Genomic DNA, 16,972 nt, shown 5'->3' with positions numbered 1-16,972 from the left:
AAAAAAAAAAAAAAAAAAAAAAAAATTCCCTTAAGATTCAAGAGTCAGAAAAGGCTAAATAAATCCAAGTGACAATGATGGCTTGCAAAGTGCCCAGGGAGCAACTCATCCTCCACGTGGGACTCAAATACAGTCAAGGCAAGCGCAAGCAGCACTCCGACCCCCAGTTTCAGCTCAACAAGGAGAAGCAGGCAAATGCAGACGCAGCCTAGCTTCCCAGCTGATGCAGAGACCAGGGAAGGAACAAGCAGCTACTGGGGACTAGGAGAGACAACCTCCTGGCAGAGCACTATGGGACCTCACTCCTACACGATCATTCATGGCAGAAACACCTCCAGGTTCTTCTGGTAAAGAACATACAAAAATACCAGGCTTCTGTGTCTAGCAGACTATCCTTGGCGAGCGAAACAAGACTTTGGCAGTCAAAGAGATGGGGGGAGATGGTCACGGAGACAGGCCTGGGAACACAAGAGGAAAACAGGACAGGTCTACACAAAGGCGAGCTTGGAAACAGTAGGAAAGCTGAAAAGCTACTTTTGCGATTCTCAAGTGCTCTACGCCTTTTCTAAGAGCTGACTGCACCAACACGGGAAAGCTGGCGAAGGAGAGAGAGGTCTACAATGCTCCAGGTTGAGGCAGCTGCCGGCTCAGGAGCCGAAATAGTCACCTGAAGGTGGAGTTGCCATATATGGATACTGCAAACTCCAGGACTAAAATAAACCTTAGTTATAAGGCCAAGAGAAAAGAAGCATGGAATTTCAAAGAATGCTTGCTACCAGAGAAAAGGGGGGAGGGGGAGACAGAGTTATTTTGAAAATACATAAAAGAAGTGAAAGGTTATATACAAGGTAGCTAATATGCCAACTATCTCAGCCAACACGTCGGGCTCACAGTGCAAACCAACCCCTCAAAGGGCAAATGCCATCAGGAAAACAAGTGTGAAGATCCAGATGTGTCCTGTCTATGAGATACTCTGCTTAAGTTCAAACGCCCATCCAGATTAGGAAGAGCGCTAAGGACAGCCATGGGGTCCTTAGTTGCCTAGTGCCAGCACTGAGGCAGACAGAGGCGGGAGGATCTGGAGTTCAAGGATAGCCTGGACAACAGAGTGAGATGCTAGACCAAAAGGAGGAAGGACGGGCAAGATACCAGAGGATAGAGCGAGCTGGATGTGGTGGTCTACATCTGCAACTCTGGTACTCCTACGGTGAGATGGCAGGTGGAAACAGAATTGTCCAAGACATCAAGGGCCAGCTAAGCTAGCTAGCCAGCCTGAAGCATGCAGCTTGGCAGAAATAATGCTCACCTCAACAACATAAGAGAGCTGATGCCTGAACACTGTCCTGTCTTCCAAACATGCCCCATGACATGTCCTGACTCATGAACACAGACTCACCTCAACAACACGAGAGAGCTGATGCCTGAATACTGTCCTGTGCCTTCCAAACATGCCCCATGACATGTGCCTACACTCGTGAACATACATCATATGCATAGTAATTTTTTTTTAAGTAGAGGAAAGGTAGTATGTATCATGCTTACACTAATCAAAAGAAATTGGAAGGCTGGAGGTGGTGGTAGAGTTCTTGCTGATCATACATGAAGCCCTTGAGTTTGTGTCCTGATACCATATATACCAGGCATGATGACACATGTTTATAATCCCAACACTTGGGGAGGCATGGTTACATACTGAGTTTGAGGCCAGAAAGTTGGCTCAGCAGTCACTGTTGCAGAAGAGCCTAGTTTGACTTTTAGCACTCATCTGGTGGTTCTCAACTGCCCTCAGCACCAGCTCTAGGGCATCCCATATCCACCATTAGCTCCTGCACTCACAGGCCCACTCCCCCACAACCCCGGACTCTCATAGACACATAAACTTTAAAAAATCTTTTTTGAAAAAGAAAAAATCTAAAAACATGAAAGTACTTGTATTCATTTCAAAGGTTTGAGAATAGGAAAAACATTCAAGATACAGGTAAGTATTAATGATTAAAAAGCTCAACATTGTAAGCTGCAAACATCTGTAGTATGTGCTTGCCTCCCTTCCCCCAATTAGGCTAAGAGGCAAAAACTGACAGATCAGGAAACCAAGCAAATCCTCTACGCCAGTGAAAGACTTAAATGAGTAACTGATACGACCTATCAGGAGACAAGAAGGCACAACCTAACAGCGTCATCAGTCAGCAGAACCTAAATGACAGCTTGGGGTTACTACATCCAACAGATAAAAATCCGTGTTCTTCAGTTCACATGCTGTGCAATCAAACACCCAGCAACAAATACAAAAGAAGCCAAATGTTTTCAGACAACAATGGAATTAAAGCAAAATTTAGTAACACTTAATCACTTCCAGTCAGCTGACGCCCCTCAAATCCTTGGCAATGCAACACCCTTCTAAGGTCAAGAAGTGGTCTCAAGAGAAACTGAAAGTATTTCAAATTAGAGGCTACCAGGATGACGCCCATGTCAAGACTCCTGCTAGACAAAGCTGGCGATCTAAGTTTGACCCCCAGAATGTATACAAAAGAGCAACTCAACAAAGCCGTTCTCTGAGCACACGCCAACATAAACAAAACTTTACAAAAATACTTCAAACTAAAGGAAAAGAAAATTCATCAATATCTGGGGATCAGTGAGCAAAAATGCTGCCTGGAGGGAAATATATAGTGCTGAATGCACATGTGAAAAGACTCAATAATCCAAACTTCCACCTTAGGGAAACTAGATACAGAAAAGCAATGTAAACCCAAGGCAATACGCAGGCAAAATTGTTTGACCAGAAATCAAACAAGCCCAAACCAATGCACTGACTACTGGCCACGGTGACAGCACACACTAATGACACACTTGAAAGAGAGACCGTGAGATCCAGCAAACACTAAAAGGACAGACAGTAAGCACCGAGAGAGCTGTCCTGAAACCTGGCAACTTAAATGAAATACACCAATTCCTTCTATGACACAATCTACTTAAGCATGGGGAGGGGAGGATGTTGTTAAATGCACAGACCTGTACTTAATAAAGAAATGAAGACACTAATTAGTAACCTTCCCAAAACAAAAGCCCTAGACACTGATGGCTGCAATTCTGAACTCAACCAAATATTTAATGAACAATATTCTCTACCAACACTCATATACGTGTGTGGTGTGCCTGCATTCAAACTCACACAGTCTATTCAGAAGGATGAAACATGGGCAAGCATTACACAGAGATCTAAAACGATGGTAACACAAGAAAGGGAAGTTATTGATTCACTTCTCAATGATGCAGAAGTTCTTGACATGATCCCCCCACACATAAGTGCCACTCACTAGGATTCATGACAAATGAGATCCATCCAACGTATGCAAGGCTGGCTCAACTCAGAAACCAATTAATAGAACTAATGGAATCAAGTCACAGCCAAAAAAACTATACGATCACAAAAAGAAATGCTCTTTAAAGGTCTGATTTTTAAGGGTTTTACTTCTCTCTGTATGAGACAGGTGTGGGTATGACGAGTGTGTGGGTGCCTCTGAAGATCGTATGAGGGCATCTGGTACCCTAGAGCTGGAGCCAGAGCAAGCGCTGCCAACCAGAGTCATCTCTGCAGCCCCTTCAATAAATGCTTATGTATTTGTCAAGATTCAATGTCAATTCAGGATTAAAAGCACTAAGGGCAACTGGAATGGAACTTCAGTCTCATGAGAGTGCCTTCAAGTGCAGCTTCCCCTAATACTGACTCCTTCCCCTAATACTGACAGCACAAGAACATGTCCTCTCTCACGTGTCCAATATCAGATGGGCTACTGCAATAAGCAAGGAAATGAAAGACAGACCCAAGAAGAATAGATCACAAGTATCTCTGTTCCCAGACACCACTCCCCACCAGCATCTCTGGGAACAAGGATGGGGAAGGGGGATCTCAACTCTGTAGGTCACTACAGCAGGGCTGAAGGACATGAAGCTAACACACAAGAAGAAAGCCAGCTGCTTCAAGCAATCAGTCTCTGGAAATGAAAGAAAAGACGCTGTTTCACTTTTACAGGAAAACAAAATACAAATGGCTGGTATACAGCTATCAAGGCACTCAAGAGGCTAAACAGAGGTCTGAGTTCGAGGCTAGCTTGGGTTATATTACAAGAGCTTGTCTCGAGTTTTTAAAATGGGGATTAAATCTTATAAAATGTTATCTCATATAATTTGTATATATATACTTAGGTGAAAGACTGAAGTACTGATGAAAATGACAACACAAGGTCACATCTTCAGGAATGGGAAGACCGAAACTTTTTATGCTGCAAGTTCATGCCAAACTGACATTAAATTCAACGTAGCCAATCAAACGCTCAGCCTGTTTTATGGATGGAGACAAAGATCTGAGACATTAAGAGGCACAGAAAAGCCGAAGATGGAGAAGAAAGAGCACAAGACTCAAGGCAAGTGAAGCCTCGCACAGCCACAGCTTCAGACCTTCCCCAAAGCTCCAGGCTGACAGGAAAATGTAGCATCGCAGCATCAGGACAGAACATCGCACCAAGACACAGAAACCGAGAGCAGAGTAGTTATCTCAGAAAAGCAACGAGGGCAACTCAGCACAGTCTTCCCATTTCTGCCCTCAAAGGGGAGCAAACGTGTCCTACAACTTCTGCAAAAAGTTAATTCAGTCAAAGAAATACTTGTAAAATGCCAGACCTTGGGGGCGAGGCAAGGGGCACAAGAAGGAACAGGACAGAGCTAGACAACAAGGAGTGAGGAAAAACCTATGGGAAAGGGTTTGGAATAAAGTTTTACAAACAGCACGAAATCATGACTCATCAAAAGAGGAGTGTCAGGATGGACTTTACTTAAAATGAGTAAAATAAAAGCACTCCTCCGAAAAGAACATTGTCAAAGAGACTAAAGATAAGCCAGAATGGGAGATAGATTTTGTCATACATATATCTGACAAAGGGCTGGAATCTAAAACACACCATGAACTTGTCAAAAATCATTGAACTGATTTCCAAGCAGGCCAAAAACCCTTAGGACATACCTAATGTCAAAGCAGCTAACAGAGACAAAAACCCACCATATACAAAGGCCATTTCAACAAGGACGGCCAGGGACCTGTGAATTCAAACAACAGGCGACCACTGCACTCCTACTGGAGCAGCCCAAACCAGACACCACCAAATGCTGAGGAGATTTGGAGGATGGAGGATTCAGTCACTGTTGGCAGGGATGCAAAACAGGACAACCAAAGAAAGAGTCTGCACTTCCAAGATGCCCCCTCACCTCCCCCACCCGATGCCCAGGAGTAGCTAGTCCCAAAGGACACTTTGAAAATTATCACTACAGAGAAAAAAAATCAAACCCTTTCTGGAGTTGGAGGGCGGGGGAAGCGATATCTCCATCAGTAAAGCACTTGCCTTTAGAAGTTTGATAGTTTGGTGTATAAAGCAGCAGAGCAGAGCAGAGCTTACCACAGGACCCAGCCACAATGTGAGCAGGAGCCCCCAGGAATCCTAGGTCAGTGAATCTCTTCTGATGCCATCAGTGAACCTGTGACACTGTGTAATCTGGCACAGGGCACAGCATGAACAGTAAAGTCCCACGCTTAAGTGGAAAGGGAACTAGAGGAAAGATGTCCACCTTACTGTCTAGTGCATTTTTCTACAACTCCTACACTTTTTAGTTTGTGAGCTCATGACTAAGTGAACCAATCTTATTGTAGACCTGACACTGCATTCTATGAAAATAGCTTGCCTTCTTTTGGCAAAGACTTTTGATTAAGACAACAGAATTCTTTAGACTAACACACTTTCAAATGACATCTCTTTTGCCCACTGACAGTATACTTTTGGGCAGATTTTATAAGCTCTGAGTTTGGGATAGAAAAATGGAAATATCCCCAACTTTCTCACAGGTTAGCTGAGCCACTGGATAAGCATAGGCAAAGTATCCAAGAAGTGTGCCCATTGTTATCTATGTAAACAATATTCGTGTTTTCTCCAAAACCCTAATTCTGCCAAAGTAGGATAGTCGGTCCTCCTCCATACCCATGGATCCAACATTTCAGACGGAAAACACCAGGGTAAAATCTGTCTCACTATACATGAGGACAGGTCTTACTACTGCTCCTGAGTATCAGCTAATCTAGAGATGATCTCATTGGATAACCTAGGGATGACACATTGGAAGTTGTGGGTGGGAACACACATATACCACACCATTTCATAAAAGGCACTTGACCTGTGGATTTGAGCACATCCATTCACACTCCAGAGAGCAGTAAAGTAAGCTCCTCATGTCTTCCTGGAGATCAGTTCTGTATTCCGGTGAAAAACTAAATATTCTAACTAGCAACTAGAAATACTGCTAAGCTCCAATGATGCTATGTTGCAGAGCGTCTGGGCTCTATCTCAATATGCAGCACAGGACTGCATCTGCACTAGAACTTGGGCTTCCGCATCTACTTCTTCACCGTCTTCAGTAGGCTTGGTGCATTTCCCAAACTGTTCAATGAAGCACTGCTGCTCATTTCTAATTCTGTTACCAAACACAAGTTCATTTCCTCAACGCCAGTCATGTAACAATAGTTTGCCTCCAAAAGGCCTGATTACCCTTTAATCTTCAAGCACATCCTGGAAAAGTAACATTTTATATTATACAGGTCATTTAACACACAATTCAGTTGTGTCAGAACTAAGCAAGCAAACCAAAAATACCTTAAGTGGAGATCATACTTTTGTATCCGATTTTCCAAGGTCTTCCCTATTACCTCGACTCTATTCTTTTACTAAACTATGCACCTTGTAAAGGTTTCGACTACCAATCTGATTCTTACAAATAATTCCTGTGTGCATCACTACATAAATTATCTACTTAGGACAGTCTCAGCATAATAAACTTAAGTGCTTACTGGATCATCACATAAGGATATATAGGTGTGTGTGTGATATAAGATCCCATGGACAAGCAAAGTCGGGTTGTAATAGCCAGACACACCTGTGCCGTGCTAGGTCAATGTTACACATTAGGAAACAATAAAAATCCAAACCATGTTCAGAGACCTATAAGGCTCTCAAAGCCGGGCTTTATGAATAGGGGTATGGCAGTGCTTGATCTAGTAGAAAGGGGGCTCAAAGCTGAGAGGGGACCAACTACTAGACATCGTTAAGGCTGCCACGTATGAAAAGGCTCAAACTTGTTTTGCCATCCAGGAGAGCCAGTAAGGCCTAAGAACATGATACCCTGTCCCAGCTGTGGCTGAATCTCCCACACATTCATTATTTATCAGCAGTGTGGAATTCGACATGCTACACTGTTTCTATGTATCAATCAAGATGTATATACGGGGGTGATAAACTGGTTATAGATCAAGTTTACAAAGCACACAGGAGCAAATTCTGGGTCAAGTTCTTCTCAGAGCTATCCCAAATTCAGAACCATCTATCTCATCAAAAGGGTAAGCTGATGGCAGATTTACATCAGCAATTATTCCATTTTACACTAAGAAGTAGAATAAGATTTTTAAAATCCTTCTAAGGAAAAGCAGAATGTTGACAAGCTGGAGTCCTTCTGAAAACAGCTCAAGTAGGATGTAATTCATGTTGTTTTCTATGCTACTTCTCATGAGTCAATGATACTTGTGACCTTAAGATAAAAGTTCTAACCTGCTTTCTACCATAGTCAAGACTGAATTTCTCTCAGATACACCACGTACTATATTAACACCCAAGACTTTTAACCTAATGAATTGTCCTTAAGGAATATAATAGTATAACTTTCTCTTTCCAATTACATTTATATACTAGATAGTATTTCTTACTCTTAGAAATATAAAATTTCCACGTTACTTTAAGTGAATGTTTATAAAAGTCCTTAATTTATTACACCAAAGTAAAGATTTAATATTTTCTAAGGTGTAAAGCCATGGAAGCGAGAAAAGGATCGCAAGTTGAAGACAGCCTGTGCTACACTGGAAGATTGTCTCAAGTAAAACCCACTAAATTAAGTGTGGGTCATAAGCACTAAGAGAGGAAAGGCAGAAGTTGCTATGGCATCCTTATAATATTAAGAGGCTACTTGTACACAAAGAAGACTACAGTGTCTATGGATAGATTTCTAAACAAACCCCAAGCATGTAAAAACAAGTTTGTGGCTTGTCTACTTCTGTGGTCTGGAAGTTTCCGGGAAAACCACATCCCCGCTCCTTTGCCTCTGCAGAGACGGCAACCCTGGTGGGGTTATGTCATCAGGAGACCCTGTGCCGGCCACACTCTGCAGCTCCTCTACCTGCACCGTGCCTTACCTCTTCTGGAGTGAATTCCTTTGACCAGAATTTCTGAAAACTCCGATGCACACTTCAAAGTTCTGTAGAATGTTGACTATAATAATCTAATTTTGCCTCAGATGTATATACTAGTGGAAAAACTCCAGAGCACCTCCTGTGTGATTACTTGTGATTTTTTTTTTCACATTTAGAACCCAATTAATATGGAATCCTTTTTACAGGTAACAAAAATAACAGAATTAAAAAAAAAAAAAAAAAAAAAAAAAAAAAAAAAAAAAAAAAAAAAAAAAGAGCTTGCTTAGAAAACCCAAGCATGGACATTCTGCTCAATAGGGCAGAGAAAAATGAGCTGGCTTACTGGCTTGCAGTAAGTTTAAAGGTCAGTATTTCACAGTCACTGGCTTGTGACTTTTCATAGGAAGAAGCTATTCAAAGATCTATCCCTCTCCAAAAAAACCAAAAACCCAACCTTTATTTTATCACATGCAAAAATCAAAATATGTCTATATACAGCTACGCTATCCAGTGGTGGTAAAACAAGCCAGAGGCCTCTTGAGCATGTGGAAAAAAACCCCTCATTTCCTCTCTGCAATGTTTTCTTATGAGGGCTAATGACGGTTTGGGGTAGACTGCAAAAGCGGCTTGTGAACCTCTCTCCCCCTTCATCATCTCTGCAATCATTTTGAAATTTCCAATGCATATCAAAAAGCTCATGTAGAAAACACAGCCTTCCTGAGGCAGGACTGTGGACCTTTCAACAACTCAATTCTAACATTAGGAACTCTGCCCTTTAATAGGAACTTTAACTCAACTTTTCCAAACTTACCCGATGAATAAGACCAAAGAATCCTGGCTTCATCCCCTGCTCCAGTGTAGCAGGCATTTCAAATTAAACTTCCACTTACAATACTCATTTTGCTCAGAATGGCATTTCCTTGGGAAGCCGAATCACTAGGCTGTCAAGCCTCAAGCTTTTATTTCTAGTGTGCAACTCCATCTTGTGTTACTTAAAGTGTCGGGAGTCCACTTTCTGAGCTTCAAGTTTTTCCAGAAGTCAACCTGGTTCCTCTAACAGATGCAGTGTGAGGGGAAAATGCTATGGCGGCTGCTGCAGGAGTGAATGCACAGCTGTGACCACCAGAGTCCCTGTGTCTGAAGACATTAGAGGCAAGGGACTCTCAAGCCAAGGTCTACTATTTTCTACTACTTGTTCAAGCCAAACATTAAACAGAGAACACTTTTCTTGGTAATACTTCATGACTTGGGTAGTTCTCTAATCAGCCATTATTTCCAATAGTTTCTGTTTTAAGCAGAGGAATAATTTATGTATGCTATTTTGAAAGGAGTTATATTTTGATCAATCTAATCTCAAAACTTTGATCAAATTACTCCTAATACTATACTGACTCTAGAATTTTAACAACTGGAGGATTTTTTCTAAGATAAAAAAAATTAGAAAACAATATATTCAGAAACACTTAGGAAAGACACATAAATACACTTAAAAATACAGTTGCAATTTTCACTTTCTATTCCTGAAACAAAAATAAGCCATTTGTCAGTAAGTGCATTTTTTCCATGGAGAAAATATTTATTAGTTTTCAAATGATCACATAATACAAATATTACACAATAAATCATTCTAGGAAAAAAAATCACTTATATTAATATTCATAAAGTGAACACGAAAAAGATATAGGATTGCATATTGTGACACGAAATTGTTCTTTAAAAATCTAAAAAGAAAATGCATCAAAATTAAAATTCAAACAAAACAGTTCACAGTGGTACACAAAAAGTTTAACTCTTATTAGCTGTAGTGCATGAGGTAAAGGGAGTGCACTTACATCTCTTTTGCACACTTTTAGGAAGAGCTGAAATTCATTAAAGCTTGAGATTCCAAGGTTAAATCACTCTCTGTCTTAAGTGCTGAGACAAAAGGCTAGTAGACTCAGGCCATAAAATAGTTTGTACTGTGGTTTAAAGAATGTAACGGGATTTCTAGGTAAATCTCAGTTTCAGCTCTGAATTCCTTCTAAAATATTAGATAATTTGTTTTTTGTTTATATGTACTCGTAAGTCAGGACAACAAAGCTGGACTCACTCTACAGGAATTCAGAGTTCTGTGGGAATTTTTTCAGTTCAAAATTATCTTATTTACTTTTAAGCATTAAACTTTTCAAAAATGATTTATAATTAAGAAATAGTTCTTATAGCCAAGAGAGACTAAAAGTAGATTATCTTAGCTGATAGTCTTAAATGTTGAGAGGCTAATATTTTAGTTCTCCTATTATTAATTCTACGACTTCTCTTCTTAAAACTTATTCTAACTGAAGAGGAACTGGCAGCATCAGGTAACTGCTCCAGTTTCCCTTGTAGCTTTGACTGGCCAGTTACCTGATAACCAAAGAAAGAAGCCGCATTTGACAGCTACTGCCAGCTGGTAATTTGGACAATTACTTCAAGCCTACTCACACCTACAGGTTCCCTCTGACTGTTCATTACCTCTGCGTCACTCAGGGCAGAGTAAACCCTAACGGGCACTGACTGCTTAGGAACACAACTGGATTCCACCGGGTCTCTACGGCTTTCATCAGTTCATAAATTACAGTAAGAATAAGGCTCAGGACCAGCAAGAGATGAGCCAAAAGTACGTCCTAATCCTAACACTTATGAACTCTTCAAGACTTGGGTCACCCTTTATTCGCTTTAGCGCTGGGTGACAAAAGAGGAGGTGGTAGAAGGGTTCCTCGAGCTTTCTGTACTTTTTTTAATGCTACTTTTTAAAGTGGGGGTTGCCTATGTGATTAAAATGATTTTCAGTCCCACAAATCTTTTAAGTGAAACAGATACAGAGAGCTGCTTTGAAAGACAAGACTCTCAAGCTTCCTCTACTTCAGTCTTCAGAATAAGAAATACTTTCATGGCCATGTAAAACTCCAATATGAAAAGATTACTTCATTATTTGAGCCTTTCCATTTTCAGACCAAAAATAAACCAGAGTAAATCTTAGAAGTTTGTAAATAACAAGATCAGGTGGCTGGCTCATCCTTGTGTCTTCTAGACATAGTGCATGGATCCATTCACCACTGCCTTCCACTGCAGGTGCTGCCACGTGGGACAGATATCATCCATGAGGGCTCTGCTAGAGGAGTTCCTTTTGCTGAAGAGGTATGATGTTTTACCAGTTGAAAGAAATCTGGGCAATTAGAGAACAAATAAACCGGTCTCCCATTATCAAGATACCTGGAGTCACAGAAGAAGCCACCAAGGAAACAATGAAAACTTGCCAAAGCACCAACGTCACATTCTACCCACTGTAGATGGTAAGAAATGCCTGGACTCACAGAAACTAAGAAAAGCGCCATCTTAATGCCCTAGGGAAACCTAGTGTTGGCATAAATTACATTCCTAGGGACTAGAAAACTACCTTTGAGTATACAGCTTTCAGGGAAATTAAATCCTGAAACTTATATTCATTCATATTTACTTTATTAAAGAATGACACCTACATTTGACAGTAAAGCCACAACAGTACTATTATTCCATGTCCTAAGAAACTGAGTGTGAAGGCCTAACTTAAAGTAGAAAAAGACCAAAAAGTCCTCACTAACAGGGCAGGGGGACACCTGAATATTCAATTGTATAAATTTAGAGACTTCAGGTGTCTAGTTCAAAGATGAAGCACAGAAACTTCAATTTCTGGACTCTCCAAGAACGCCATCAAGTCCACTGTTACAATAAAGGCCAAAGCAGGAAATGACTGCCTTTCTTTAATTCCTGTGAACTACACAGGCATGGAGCAAATTGTGTTTGTGCCCCAGATTAGCCACTGCATTAATTATCTGGAGAGAAAATTAAATTTTAGGTTTGTTTTATGAATGGGCATTGGACAGTAGTCTCAGGAAACTCACAGACTGCAGCTGCACTTGGCAACTCCAAGAAGCCAGGGGATTACCAACAGAATAATGGGGAATGGAAGGACACTCCACTCTATAGATAAACCCAGTAAATAATGGAAAGCACCCACTTGTTTATTATCCTTTCCCACTCTCTCCAGAAGCTGGATATTCTGTCTCCAAGGGTTCAGTGGAGAAAGTGAAGCCCTGACGTCAAAAGCTCTCCGTGGTCTTGGCTGTATCTGTGGCTCTAGGATCACTCCTTGCACCTCTGGTAGGAGAGAAGCACTGAAATAGAGCTGAATATAGATTTAAGAAAAAATTCTTATTAAAAAAAAATTACATACTCTGGTCATTTGAGTTTGTAATGGCTTATCCTCAGGACAAAAAGGAGCGATCTTGGTGCAAACTTCCTTAAGTACCATCTTAATTTCAATTTTAGAAGTCTGTTACCACGAAATGGTTGATTTCCTCCGTAGCTACTAAGAAGGGGCCTGTTCTGGTCTAAGCCATAACACACTCTGTGACAAACCACTAAACCTCAAACAGAAGATTGGAACAAAAAAATCATAAATTATTATGGGAAACAAGATCATAGTTGTTTTAAAGGGACAGGGAGAACGCATTCAGCCTGATCCATCAAAAGATCTCCAGTTAATTCTTCTATCGAAGAGAAGAGGATGGATTGGGAAGTAGAAACAGAATAATCATAGTAAAGAACACTACTAATCAGGAATGTCTACAGAGCTCAATTTAATGGTTTAAATTCCAGTAATTTAGACAGACCGATCAACACTATAGGCCAATATTATAGCTAAAAATAGGTTAAACTGGAGTTTTATCAAAGCTCTGACTAATGTCAATGAAAAAGGCTTCTTTTTTTCAAGAGGTCAGTCATCCTTGAAACTAGAGGGCAGGATAATATTCATAGGTAATACATACTTAAAAATTGTTTAAATGCATGGTCCTTTTCTTTGGAGTCAAGAGGGACCAGGAATAATCATTAGTGGCCAGAATGTAGAAATTAGAACGTAGATGATGGTGAAGATGCTGGAAAATAGTTCTACTACAGGACAGAGGTTCAAAAGCACATAGTGTCTGATCAAGGCAAAGCTCAAAGGAGAAGCGGAGGCAGGTGCGGAGTTGAAGTTACAGGACCAACAGCACTGCCTTGGGGAAACGATCAGTTATCTGTGTACAGAGTGGTAAGTTCCCCTTATCTGTACAGGTGCTGTGTGTCCCTGCCGAATCTATCAGTCAGTCGTGGTGTCCTACTTCTGGGACATGTTATATTCTGGGTGAATGAAGGAGGGGAAATGCAGCCAGATTACTTCCCCCTTGCACCAACTGGTTATCACAAGTTTCCTTACCTGTTAGTGGACCGAGGGTTGTGCTGTCCTGTCCTCTACCAAACAACCAAGCAAGGCTCTACCTCAGCGTTAAGGGGCAGTGACCAGGCCAGTGCCTACTGCCTTCACTGCCTCCTGGCTCCTGGCTCTGGCAGCCAGAGTGGAAACATACCAAAGCTGAAAAGGAACGGTTACTCCATTATCTAACAGCATTTACACTCAACGTTTTTAAAGCCTGAGATGAAGAGAAAACTGAAGCCTTCCACTTAGGAACATACCCAGCTCTGCACAGATGAGGAATAAAAACAATGTAGCCCAAGAAAAGGAAACCCGTGCTGACTGTAATTTCCAAAGATTAAGAGAAATGAGAAATAATAATAAAGTAGCAGAGGAGGTGGAACTGGCATCTAGGAAAGACAGGGAATCGACAGCCAGAGTACTTCACGGGCCAAAGTGGCAGCACGTGGTCCTCGCTCACAGTGTCATAGACTGCAAGCGACAGTGTGGCTTTTAAAGCGCTGCCCAGTGTTATCTCATTGGGAAGGGAGACCAGGAATGACAAAAGGAGAGAAGCACACATTAGAACCAAGACTTGAATACAGACTATCTAGAGAAACACTTTCTAGTCCTTAGAACTAAAGAAAAGGACTTACGTTCCCATTAGTAACTGCTTCGAGAAGAGCATGGACCCAGGGCACCGGAGCTGCCTCAGGTGCATGCCTCTTGCACTTCTGCAAGTGAGCACTGCAGAAACACTGCAAAAACTACCCCACAATAACCCTCCAATTCTTTCTAATTAACTTTGTTGGCAAACCCTTCCTTTTGTGATACTTCAATATAAATCATTGAAGATTACCTAAGAACTCTACATTAATGAAATCTAAGTAAAATTTAACTGTAATAATCAAAGTAGTATTTTAAAATTCTATTCAGAAATTATAAACAAAGGTTCAGATTTTTTTCCCAATTTCCCAGTTTCTCCCCAAATATCAAATAATAACCAATCATAACATAGACCTGGATAAAAACTGGAAAAAGGTGAAGGGCTATTTTGAACATTAGGTTAACTTCTCAACTTCAGCAGGACCTCTAAGGTAATCACTTCAAAACCTTTATTTTTCACACCTTCAAGAATACATGTTAAAAACACAGCCATCTTAGCTTGAAAATAACAAAAACCAAAGAGTCTTTGCGTTCAGTTACAGAGCAAGTTCAATGTGAGCCGCCCAACGTCCTACTTCTTTAAGACATTCCTTTATTCTGCCCTTAGCACCAGGCCTTCGGCATGCTCTTACTCAACAAGTAAACACAGATATCGCCAAATAAAGATTACTTTGATATCATTCAAGGGAGCTGGTATTCTTTTTACTGTAAGTTAAAATTCTGGTTGGATTTGGTGATTTTATACGGAGAAATGTACAACTTCAAGATGAGGTCGTGAAGTGAAAAGCACTCAGGAGACCACCTCACCCCACTGCCCCCAAAGCATTCCTCTACATGACCAAGCTCAGGAGACCACCTCACCCCACTGCCCCCAAAGCATTCCTCTACATGACCAAGCTTTCTGCAAGACTGGAAAGCTTTTACTAGAGAATAAATTTCAAACCATCTGTTGGGCTGTGAAGTCACAACAAGGATGGGAATGGCCTCCATACCCATGGGTTAGCAAAGCCATCAGTGTTCTCTAGAATTTTCTACATTCCTGAAGATTCTTACAGAAAATCCAGCTTTGTTCAAATAAAAAAGCACTAAGTATTATATATTTTTAGCATTATATACATTTACACATCCTACTGAGAAAGACATATTTCCTGGAAATGTCTATCAAATGAGGCTATTTATAAAATCTGCCCTCAATACTATATTATTAAATGAAGATATGTGGCTTACTGGTTTTACACATTCCTATCATCAAAGAAAAAGAGAAAGCTAAACCTAATTCTTTTTAAACAATGCACTAGAATAACATTTTTTTGTTGCTGCTTATGAGGCAAGGCCTCATGAAGCTCAGGATGGCCTTGATCTTCCATTTCTGCCTTCCCTAGTGCTAGGACCACACAACAGTCCAAACCAGTCCACAGATGTGATTCTCCCTTAAAGACTTCAGCCACTGATCTGGTTAAACTTGCTGCTTACCAGCATGCGAATTTATAAAGTAGACAGTATAAATGACTTGGTCACATGCCACAGCATCTTTTTCTTACCTACCTTCTAGCACTGACTCTTACTGGTTCAAAAGAACTTCCATTTAAAAAATAAACTTCCCATAGATTCCTCTGTCCATAACTGTTCAGCTGGTCATCAGAAGAAAACTTTTTTTCTTAAATAAATGAAGAATCTTTGCTCTTCAGGCCCTAGAAGTGTGTGCGGCACTCTGAATAAATAATTCAGTAAATGTTTTCCAAATGAAGTGCACTAGTCAAGAAAACTGTAAGAGAGAACTATGTTTCCTGGCTAGCATACAAGTGGATACTACACAGTTCAACTTTAATTCTTAAGGAAACAACTTTATCCATGGCATCAGAATTCAGACAGGAGATGAGAGCAAGCCAGACTAGCTGCAAAGTGCCAAGCCAGTGTGGCTTACTTAGACCCCATCTCAAAACAAACTACCCGACAGGCAACAGTACCCCTCAACACGTAACGAAATGCCACTAGAAATGGTTTCTCATCCTTTTGAAAAAGATAATGTCCAAAATGTTACTGGTACTGAAGTCACACCACTAGATTTAAATGTCAAGAAGTTTTGTTAAAATTGTAACTAACCAAATGTGTCTTCACATGAACTAAGGCATAGGATCAAGTAAGAGAGGTGAAAAGTAAGACAATCTTTAACATATATTTAAAGTGGTCAACTTAATCAGACTAAAGGACAAAGGGCAATCAGAAAGCAGACCTAGTAAGTTCTGCCAGCTAGCTGTGACAAACAGTAACAAGCAACCTCAAAGGAAAGGCAAAACAAAATCATCCCTAAATCTGACTTTTAAAAAATAAAAAGAAAAGAACTGTCTATTTGACAAGAACTGTCTATTTGACCTGCCCACATCATTAAGAGTAATTTTAAGTCTCAAGTTATTCAACTGTGATTTTTATAATTAGCCTACCTTTTCCCTCTCCTCTGAAAGCTCCTTATGCCGGCTTGCTTTCTTAGTATAGATTATTGGCTTTGTTCTTAGGACAGTCAAAGAAATTCTGAAATATGTTACTTTCAGACAAAATACTTCTTCTATTGTATTTTTTTAACCTAGGACCCCAAGTTATCTGTATGAATACACTCAGAAAGAGTAAAAAAAGGCAACAGGTAATAATCATGTTTTATTGATTACATCAATTCCTTTAGTATCTTTATCCATTTATGGCAAAAAACTGCCATTGGTCAGCAGCAACAACAAGATGAATACAACTGAAAGGCCCTGATGCAGCAAGGATGTTAAACACTAAATCAAGACACGAAGTACAAG

The 16,972-nt window shown here is 40.5% G+C and overlaps 1 protein-coding gene and 1 long non-coding RNA gene across 10 annotated transcripts in view; one reads left to right on the top strand and one right to left on the bottom strand.

Moving 5' to 3' along the window:
* Positions 1 to 5,404, top strand: part of LOC116085012 — a 6,145-nt gene extending 741 nt beyond the window's left edge. Inside the window, exon 2 of the long non-coding RNA XR_004116352.1 lies at positions 4,207 to 5,404. This is a non-coding gene — a long non-coding RNA (uncharacterized LOC116085012). The remainder of the gene's footprint in view (positions 1 to 4,206) is intronic.
* Positions 1 to 16,972, bottom strand: part of Tsc22d1 (TSC22 domain family member 1) — a 104,900-nt gene that overhangs the window by 65,090 nt on the left and 22,838 nt on the right. Inside the window, exons 2-3 of one of the 9 annotated variants that reach the window (XR_004116350.1) lie at positions 12,294 to 13,688; positions 9,830 to 11,509 (exon numbers count right to left, since the gene is read on the bottom strand). The exons of 5 other annotated variants lie outside the window; for them this stretch is intronic. Coding sequence is in view for 1 of the 4 variants with exons in the window: in XM_031362391.1 (XP_031218251.1) it covers positions 12,419 to 12,461 (43 nt within the window). In the remaining 3 variants the exon portion in view is untranslated. Of the gene's footprint in view, positions 1 to 9,829; positions 13,689 to 16,972 lie in introns of those variants that run through there. 3 more of the 9 variants (XR_004116351.1, XR_004116349.1, XM_031362391.1) reach the window with 3 other exon arrangements.

The sequence above is a fragment of the Mastomys coucha genome, unplaced genomic scaffold (assembly GCF_008632895.1).
Source record: "Mastomys coucha isolate ucsf_1 unplaced genomic scaffold, UCSF_Mcou_1 pScaffold9, whole genome shotgun sequence".
Taxonomy (NCBI): domain Eukaryota; kingdom Metazoa; phylum Chordata; class Mammalia; order Rodentia; family Muridae; genus Mastomys; species Mastomys coucha.
This window is presented reverse-complemented; position numbering and strand designations above follow the sequence as displayed.